The sequence below is a fragment of the Strix uralensis genome, chromosome 8, assembly GCF_047716275.1.
Source record: "Strix uralensis isolate ZFMK-TIS-50842 chromosome 8, bStrUra1, whole genome shotgun sequence".
In the NCBI taxonomy this organism is placed as follows: domain Eukaryota; kingdom Metazoa; phylum Chordata; class Aves; order Strigiformes; family Strigidae; genus Strix; species Strix uralensis.
Window position 1 is genome coordinate 10,611,634 of NC_133979.1, and position 9,073 is coordinate 10,620,706.

Genomic DNA, 9,073 nt, shown 5'->3' on the forward strand with positions numbered 1-9,073 from the left:
CCCCAGGGGTGGTGCTTCAGGCCTGGGCGCGTCCCTTCCAAACATGGCAGCCGGCGGCGGCTGCGCCTGTGACCGACTCAAGATGGCTACAGCTCCGCTCCCTGCCTTCTTTTTGCCTTTTTTCCTGGGGATCGCAACCTCGGAGCCGGCTCAGCCTGGCTGCCGGCCCCGCGTGGGAAGGGCAGGCCGCTCGACGTGACCTCCCCAACATGGCCGCCCGCTCCCTCCTCCTCCCAAGATGGCGGCGGCGCGCGGGGGGCGGGGGGTGTTCCTTCCCAAGATGGCGGCAGCGCGGCGGCGCTGAGCGAGGGGATGGCGGCGGAGGGTCCGCGCAGCTTGTTCGCGCTGAGCGCGGCGGCGGTGAGCCGCAGCATGGGGGCCCTGGAGCGGGACGTCTGGGGTAAGGCGCGGGCGGCGCGGGGCGGCGGGGCGCGGGGCCTGGGGCCTGCCCGCACCCTGCCGCCGTCTTCCTCTGGCTCTCCGCAGCGCTGCCCGGGCACCTCCTGCGGGGGCTCCTGCCGCTTCTCACCGTCTTCCGCCTCGAGCGAGCTGAGGGAGCCGCGCGGAGAGCAGGTGACACCGGCGGGGATGGCGACAAACGCTTGGGGGGAGGGACGGAACCCCCACACACCCTGTAGGGATGCCCCCCGGCCTGGAGAGAGGAACCCGCACTGGAGGAACGAACCTCTCCAGCTGGAAATAGCAGCCCCGGGCCGGAGGGATGAACCCCTCTACGCAGGGCGGGGACACCGCCGGAGCTCTGTCCCTGCCGCCGGGGCTTGGACACCCCGCTGCGTCCAAAACCTTGAGCCCCATCCCATACCCAGCCAGGGTTCATGTGGTGGTGTGGGCTCGGCTGTAACTCTGCTCCTTTTGAGGGCTAACAAAACCTGCCATTTTTTAACTCCCATCTCTTAAGAGGTGATGATCTTCCCCTCACCACAAAGCACCATCCTTTTGCTGCAGTGGTCTGGGTCTGTGCCCCCTCAGTGCTGCCCCTTGTCTGTCCAGCGCCCCTGCGAGCTCCAGGGCAGGGCACTCAGACGGGGAGAAGGGGTGAAAGCTCCCAGTTGATTGTTCTCTTTCCCCAGGCCTCTCGACGCAGCCCATCTGGCGCAAGTTGTGGGATGATGTGATGAAAACCAGGCCACCCAACTCGGAGGTGAGGAAGCGCCGCCGGTGGGAGAAGGGGCACGACACAGGTACCCTGTTTCTGCTGTCTTCCGTGAGGTTTCATTTCTAAGGCTGCCAGTGCTGCTGGCCACCTCCGACCAATTGCTGGTGCTTGTTCATGAGCTCCGGATCAAGGCATGACCGTGGTAGTACAATCATTTTGGGAAATGGGGTTCATAAAAGGAACTGTAGTGTACAGCCTCATCCTTCATCTCACAACAGTGAGTTTACCAAAAGAATAAATCCTGTCTTTAGGGATGTAATTCTTAGTGAAATAGAGAATAAAACCAGTATCTTATAGCATGCTTATACCTACGCTGGCAAAAAAATGTGTGATACCTTAGAAAGCACAAGAAAAATACTTACAGAAGGCAGTGAGTTTGGAGGAATGGGTTTACGTAGGAAAACTGAAGCAGCTTCATTGATTCAGCATCACAAAAGAATCGTTAATAGTCAATCACAGTCTATAAATAGACACTTGGGAAGAAAGTTCCTGAGGATGTGATTTTTAATAGGCAAAAACATGGCTTAGCTTCAAACCACTGAATATGTTTAAATTAGGTAAGAAGGGGGTTGAAGAGAGAGTGATGAGAGTAACTCTGTTTTTGAACAAATACACTGAGGAAGGATGTGGAGAACTATTCACAGTTGCACTAGCAGTAGTTTTTGCTTAGCAGGTAGCAATAATTAACTTAAAAAGAATGAGAAAAAATGTGGCTGATAATTTTGTTAATATGGTCCTGTTGTTTAACTGCAGAATATAACCTGTTGGAGGAAGAAGTTCCTTGAAACGTTCTTCTCAAACGTTCTTCATGGTGTCTTGGATGTTTCCTCTGACTGGCGTCTCAACGACCATCACTTTTCGCCACTGCTCCACAGCTCCCCACACGTTTCCCAGCTTACCCTCTGCAACATGCTGCAGGGCGCAGTGGAGCTCACTGCTGAGCACAACCAGAAAGTGCTTGAAAACCTGGCTGGCTCCCTGCGGATCCTGAAGTTCCAGCACCTCCTCTCCTCCGACCAGTCCATCAGGCGCTCGCTGGTTTTACTTCTTCACCGGCTGATTCACCATGGCTCTGTCAGCCAAGTGTCCATGTATTCCTGGCCTGTTCCTGACACAGTGCTTCTCGTTCTCATTTTGAGCATGAGTGCTGGGTTTTGGCGCTCGGGAAATGCCCTCGTGTATCACAGCAGCCCCTGTGGCCTTTGCAGAAAGGAGGACAAAGCCCAGGGCCAGGAGTCAGGACAAGAGCAAGCAGAGAGGGGCCATTACGATGAGAGGGAGTGGAGCAATAGTGAGAACCAGAAGGGATCCCCCAGGGCTCTGGAGGAGGCTGGTGCGGAGGCGAAGGGATACAGGGCTGATGCTCATCTGAACTCTGTCCTCTGCGGACCAAGAAGTCCTTCTCTGCGAAACCAAGCATGTGAGGAGGCAAGCAGCAAGGTGCCCTGTGACCACACCAGCATTCAGGGAGGATCTTCTCGTTGCATCTCAGACCAGCTGTCCTGTCACCCCGTTCTTCGAAAGACACGCAGACGGCTGAAATCTGCAGTGGGGAGGAAACGTCGCTGCCTCAGACGAAGCAAGGGACCGTATGCTGACCCGGAAGACCTGTATGATTTTGTTTTTACTGTTGCTAGAGAGGATAATTCGGGGTTAGTTGACAAAAACAGCACCACAGAGGGAGAAAATGCCGAGAATTGGACTAGCTCCTCCCCAGGATCTCCATGCACTGGCCACGCTGGCTGTAAGAAAAGAGGAGGATCTGCTGGAATGTTTTCTCTGAAAGCTGCTCACCGCTTCCGAAGCGTGTCCACGCTGGAATTGTTCTCCATTCCGTTGACTGGGGAGACATGTCGGACTCTGAGTAACCTGCTGAGCTCCTGGGTGTCTTTAGAAAACTTGGTTCTGTCTTACAACGGTTAGTGGTGTGAACAGGTTGCTTCCTGCCAGCTTTGGTCTAATGGTCTGACTTATTGCTCAGGTTTACCCTGATTTTATTTTTACTGGAATGGGCATTGTAAGATTATTGGTACCCAATCTTGAGAATGGCTTCAGTGGAGATGTTTAATGAGCGTGGGGACTTGTTTGAGGGAGAGAATGGCGCCCTTCTGCCCCAGAACAGCCCCTGGCCTTGTGCTTAAATGCCATCCAGAGAGGACGAAGGGAAGAGCCAGATCTCCATCTCCCGTATACTCAGTCTAGCTTAAGAGTGTGTGTGTTTAGCCTTTGACTTAGGTTGCTTGGCCGCTGGTGCAGCTCCAGCTGCGCGTGCATTGGTGTCTGTACGGGCACAGCTAACACCTTTCTGTACAATGCTGTTCCAGGCCTGGGTGCTAACATCTTCTGCATCCTCTCTGGGCTCCGGGCCCTCTCCCGCCACTCGGACTGCCACCTCCACGTGGTGCGCGTGAGCGATGTCTTCTCCCACATGCCTTGCATGGAGCTCGTTCGCTGCATCCTGAGCGCCTTTCCCCAGCTCCACACGCTCTCAGTGAGCTTCGACCTCAAAAACCAGCTGGAGGGGAACAGGCCAGAGGGGAACCCAAGCTGCAGTGAGGTAGAAATCCCAGGTAGGAATCATCATTCTGAGCGATGACCAGGACGTGGGAGGCAGATAGAGCTGTAAAAGCTTGGCACGTAGATCTGAACTCTACACTATTACAATTACAGCAATTACAGCCTCACCTCTCTGATTTAGATGGCATCGCAGTTTGTCATTTCCAGGCTGTGACGTGCTCTGTGGAGCCTGAGTCTTGGACAAAGCATTTTATTGCTGTATGCCAACCCGCTGCAGCTTCAGCCTTGTACAGGGCCAGTCACAGCCTGCTAGCAGTGACTGTCCATGCAGCCCACGGGGAGCATATCCCACCAGATCGGTAAACCGGTTGGGAGCTTCTGCTCTGTCCACCCTATTAACTGTCAGGCTCCAAGCCTTAGACAGACCCTTAAGCGGAGGGAAAGCATCTCTTGATCATCACAATACCACAGGTGACGGCAAAGCACTGCCCAAGCCTCTGGATTACAGTCTGGGAGCTGTAGCAGCGTATTCTCAGCTCACAGGTCTCTCACCAGATATATTAGCCCTTGAGTGACCACAAAAGCAGTAAAGCAAAGCCTGAGCAAGTATGGAGTCAGGTCACTGAAGAGCTGTGCTCTGGAAAGACACTGACTGGTTTGTGCATGAATGGTGACCTTTTCTCAAGCGTTGTTTAACTGCCAGAATGCAGTAGAAATTGGTGGCCTTGTGGTCTGGCAGGAGTCCTGAAATGAGCCTTCAGGGATTTACGTTACCATAGGGCTGAGTTGCCATAGTGCTCTGTGGGGCAGGCCATATCACAGAGGCACTTTCTACCAACCTAAATGATAGTCCTGTTGGGCACACAGACTGCTTCCTTGCTCTAGGACCCAGCGACATTGAAGACAGGCACTCTAGACCGAGCTCTTTCATTGTTGCTTCTTTTTCTTCCCTTAGAGAGCTGCCTGGAGCAGCTGGAGATCCGATTCCCCAGGGAACCTCTGCACACTGCGTTCCTACTGCCAGTGCTCAAGGCGTCAAAGTCCCTCCAGCAGTTGTCCCTTGACAGTGCCACGCTGCCCTGTTCTCAGGAGCTTGGCCTCCTTTTGGAGGCGCTCAGAGGTACGCTGCTAACCTGTAGGTAGCATCACTGTGACACAGAGTAGCTTCCCTGCTGTGATCTTCCGTCCTTGAGCCTGAAGCCAACTTAGGTGGGTCCATTTCTTCCGTGTGGACATTCTTGAAGTCTCCTGAGAAAAGGAAATGGGTGTCAGCCATCCCACTTTCTGTGCTGAGCATGTGAATGATCCTGTACAGCAGGATGGTTCCTTTTTAATTACCCACAATCCAGCACAAATTATCCAGAGTCCAGCTCAGTTTCTGGGCATTAGCTGGTAGTTGGGTCAGGGTCTTTTTATCCCCAGGACATACAGTACTTCACCTGAGAACTTGTTTTGCTTTTAGAGTGTAATCCAAATTTGAAGAAACTGAGTTTTCATGACGTGAACCTGGCTGAGCACCAGAAAGAAGTTCTGCTTTTGCTTCAGGATCCCATCCTGCAAGGTACAGCAAACTCCTGGGTGCTGGTGCCTGGAAATGTGCTGTAGGTGGCTGCTTTTGCCTGGCTGACGTTTAAGAGGTGATCTCCAGATGTGTAAGGTTTAGCCAAATGTCACTGTCGCTGGAGCAGATCTGTAGCTGTTGGCAGAGTGGGAACGTGTCTGGTTCTTTGTGCCAGCAGGGCAGAGAGGGAAGCAGCTGTAAAGCTGGTGTATGCTGCAGAGAGGGGTCCATAGTCTTGGCTATAAAACAAAGACTTTTCACCTGCAGAGCACATCAGCTTTTAACTGGGTCAGCTGGCAAAGCCACTTCCCTGGATGTGATCTCTGCTCTCTTCCTGCAACAGAGCGGCAGTGCTCTTGTATGCAATCACGGCTGGGGAGGCTTTGTTCTGGCATACAGATTAGGGGCTGGAGCTGTCTGCAGGATGTAATTACGGAATAATGAAGCGTGCAGGGAGTACTAACACGTACTGTCAATCCATTTCTTCCACAGAAATCACGTTTTCCTTCTGCCGGCTGTTTGAAAGCTCTACTACTGAGTTTTTGTCAGAAATAATCAATACAGTGAAAAGAAATTCATCTTTGAAGAGCCTCAAACTGCCTGGGAATCGCCTTGGTGCGTACAGTAAATGTTGCTATGGGTCCTTGACCTTAGACCAGCTCTTTTGGAGATAACTTCAGGGTTGGAGTTAGGACCGTTACTAGCTGGTGACCTCTGTGCTGGACTTAACACATGCACGAACAGAGTGGATTTAGTTCACAACATAAGGAGCACTGAGTTCATTTTTTAAAGGCAGAATTTCAGTTGCATTCAGCAATGTACCAAGAGCCCAGGTGCTGCACGGGCATTACAATTGCTTTTCTCTGCAGCAAAAACAAGTATCAGTGGGATTCCACATTTGACTGAACGCTGATTTGCTTCAGACTCTTAACAGGAACAGATCCAGCAGCAGATATACTGCCTCTTACCTAGAGGCATAGATTTTGCCTGTTGGGGGGTTTTGTGCCTTCAAAGCCATTGGCAGCCACTGGAAGGATGGGGATAAGTAAAGGAAGGGTTTGTGTTAAAGAAGTGGAACTGAATTTAAAGAAATGATAGGCTTTTTGGGTCACAGGCCAAGTAGAGCTGTCTGAGAAATGATTGCAGGTAAATCCAGATTGTTTGCTGTTCTTTTAACAAAATGAAATGGGAAAGCTTGGGATCATCTGAAATACACCTAATTTCTGAGGTCTGAGTTTAACCCTGTGCTATTTGGCCATCTTTAAAACAATGCTGCATATTGACTTCTCAAACAAAACCAGGATTTTTCTAGTGAAACAAACTGCCCTATCAGCAGATGTTTCCATTGCCTTGAACACACTGTGCTCAGTGGGGTGAATTTGCTTTAGGCCAAAACTGAGGGTGTGGAGATGAGCCCTTTGTGCTGCACCAACATGCTTACAGCCTCCTTACTGCACTATTATCCCAGCCTGTGGCCATTTAAATATTTAAGACAGTTTCCAGTTTGCATCTAACACCTGCATTTCTCCCCTTTTAGGGAATCACAGGCTGGTTGCCCTTGCAGATATTTTCTCTGAAGATTCCTCCTCTTCTCTTTGCCAGCTGGATGTCAGGTATTCTGCTGCTCTAAACACACTGAATTTCTTGTTTCAGGAGGGTCAGAGCTGAACTGGGCTCAGCCAGCAGAAGCCTGAGCATGGTTTTGTTCCTTCTTCAAGGGAACATGTGCCCCAGGAAAAGCTTAGAGAAATGCTGCAATGAGCACATACAACCTCAGGGACGTCCAGCATCTCTGAGGCATCTCACTGTTCCTTTTATAAATGAGTTGAGCTCCATCTTAAAAGCAGCTTTGGTTTGCTGCTCCCTTGGGAGGCTGCTGCGAGCCCTTCCTGGGCTGTAGGTTAGAACTAACATCCCTGCGTACATTTATTCTTAGGCATCAGCGTGAATAGCTCTGGGAGAGGTTACTGTCATTGCCCCTGTCAGATCCTGTGAATGCCTCTGCATTCCTTTCATCATCTTTGGTCCTCAACCTGAACTGCTGCTCTCTTCATGAGCCTGAATGGCCATAAAGATAGGCAGTAACCTTCAGGAAGCACACAGAGCGTGGCACTTCTGTAGTGCTAATGACTTTTTTGCTTATTTTATTCCCCACTTCTTTACATCCTAATGACTCGGGTTGTTGAGAGTACACAGGCTTGACAGTTTATTTAACCATGGCTCTCCTTCAGCAGCCTTTCCTCCTGATTGTTACTATGCCTCTCACAAGATTAAGTCCAGCATGCAACTTCATATGTATTTACACATTTATGCAGGAGAAATGACCTTTCAATCTCCTAGAAACACCAGGACCTGACACATGCTCTCCATATTTTCTCAGAAGGAAGAGCTAAATGATCACTTACTGCGGAGGCTTGCACCTTGACCTGGAGGGTGGGCCAGACCCCTTGGTTCAGGTGGTTGACAGCTGCTATGAGACTGAAGTGCTCCTGGCACTGCTTAGCCAGCAACTTGGGTCCAGCAACATTTTAAAGCCACAGCTAGGTCTACTTAAGTGGGTAGTAAGAAGGCCAGGATAATGAGTTTAACTTGTCAGTGGTTACCACCTTAGTTTTAAAAAGCTTTCAGCCCTTCATATTACTGTACTTAAATTTTGGTTTTCATCAAAACTAACAGAACACTCCCACTTTGCTTTGCTGAAGGAAGTTGTACTTTGCTTTGAAACATCCTCAAGTACCTGCACTGGCAGTTACTAGAAGGAACAGTAATTTGAACTGCTCAGATTATAGCCTAGACTCTTAACGGGTTTTCTTTGTCCTTTCCACGGAAAGCTCAAATTGCATCAAACCTGATGGGCTCCTGGAGTTCACAAAGAAGCTGGAAGACCACATCCAGCAGAGAGGGGGACGGATTCAATTCACGCACCTCCGCCTCTTCCAAAATTGGCTGGACCAGGATGCTGAAACAGCTCAAGAAGCACTTCGGCGTCTCAAAGCTGTGTGCAGCGTGGTCAATGACTCGTGGGACTCCTCCCAGGCCTTTGCTGACTACATCAGTGTCATGTGATGGACACAGGAGCAGGAGAAAACCGGTCAGCTTGAACTAAGCAGTTCAGTCCTTGGCCAGTAATATTTATTTCAGAGCACAGGTGGTGTTTTCTTCCCCTGGTTCAAGCAGAGTACAGTTCTTGTCACTTTTCTGTTCATCTGAAGGAGGGGTACCACAGTAAAGTGATACACAAGACCATGTGGGTCAACAGCTGTATTTCCAGGTGATCAAACTCTTAAAATATTCAAACTGAGAAGATGGTAAGTGGGACACATATCAAATGAGCTTCTGTGACTTCCTGCAGATGTCTAGACAAACATTTATTTCACTGGGTATTGTTACAAATTACACATTGTTTCAGCCAATGTCTCATCAATAAATATCTCCATCGTTGGAGAGACTCAGAAGCCATCTGGTTGTGGTCCTTGGCAACCAGCTCCAGGTGATCTTGCTTTTGAGCAGCAGCACTGGACAATATGACCTTGAGCTCCCTTTCAACTTCAGCCATTCTGTGATCTGTGAAATAAGAACTCCTCTCTCCACTTAAAGGGAGTAGCAGACAAGCTAAAAGCACCCCTAGCCTTGACCTTTTACATTTGGAAAATTTTACTTCATAAAAATTAATACAATTCTTTATGTACTAAGTAGCTTGCTGTTTATTTGCAGTCATGTTGCCCCTCTCCAACATCTGCAGTCATTCTACAGAGGTTTTGAATAGTTTGGGTTTTTGTAACATTTTTATAATAAAAATATAATTAAGATCCATAATG

At 50.0% G+C, this 9,073-nt stretch overlaps 1 protein-coding gene across 2 annotated transcripts; it reads left to right on the forward strand.

Moving 5' to 3' along the window:
- Positions 1 to 43: 43 nt before the first annotated feature.
- Positions 44 to 9,071, forward strand: LRRC41 (leucine rich repeat containing 41). Of its 2 annotated transcripts, XM_074876137.1 has the most exons (10): positions 44 to 400; positions 487 to 573; positions 1,092 to 1,162; positions 1,931 to 3,095; positions 3,502 to 3,747; positions 4,650 to 4,814; positions 5,157 to 5,255; positions 5,748 to 5,870; positions 6,793 to 6,868; positions 8,087 to 9,071. In XM_074876137.1, the coding sequence occupies exons 1-10, from the start codon at positions 313 to 315 to the stop codon at positions 8,319 to 8,321; spliced, it is 2,355 nt and encodes a 784-aa protein (XP_074732238.1). In that variant the 5' UTR covers positions 44 to 312; the 3' UTR covers positions 8,322 to 9,071. The 2 variants fall into 2 exon arrangements, with proteins under 2 accessions (XP_074732238.1, XP_074732239.1); XM_074876138.1 differs by lacking the exons at positions 44 to 400; positions 487 to 573 and having other exon boundaries at positions 580 to 1,202.
- Positions 9,072 to 9,073: the final 2 nt, after the last annotated feature.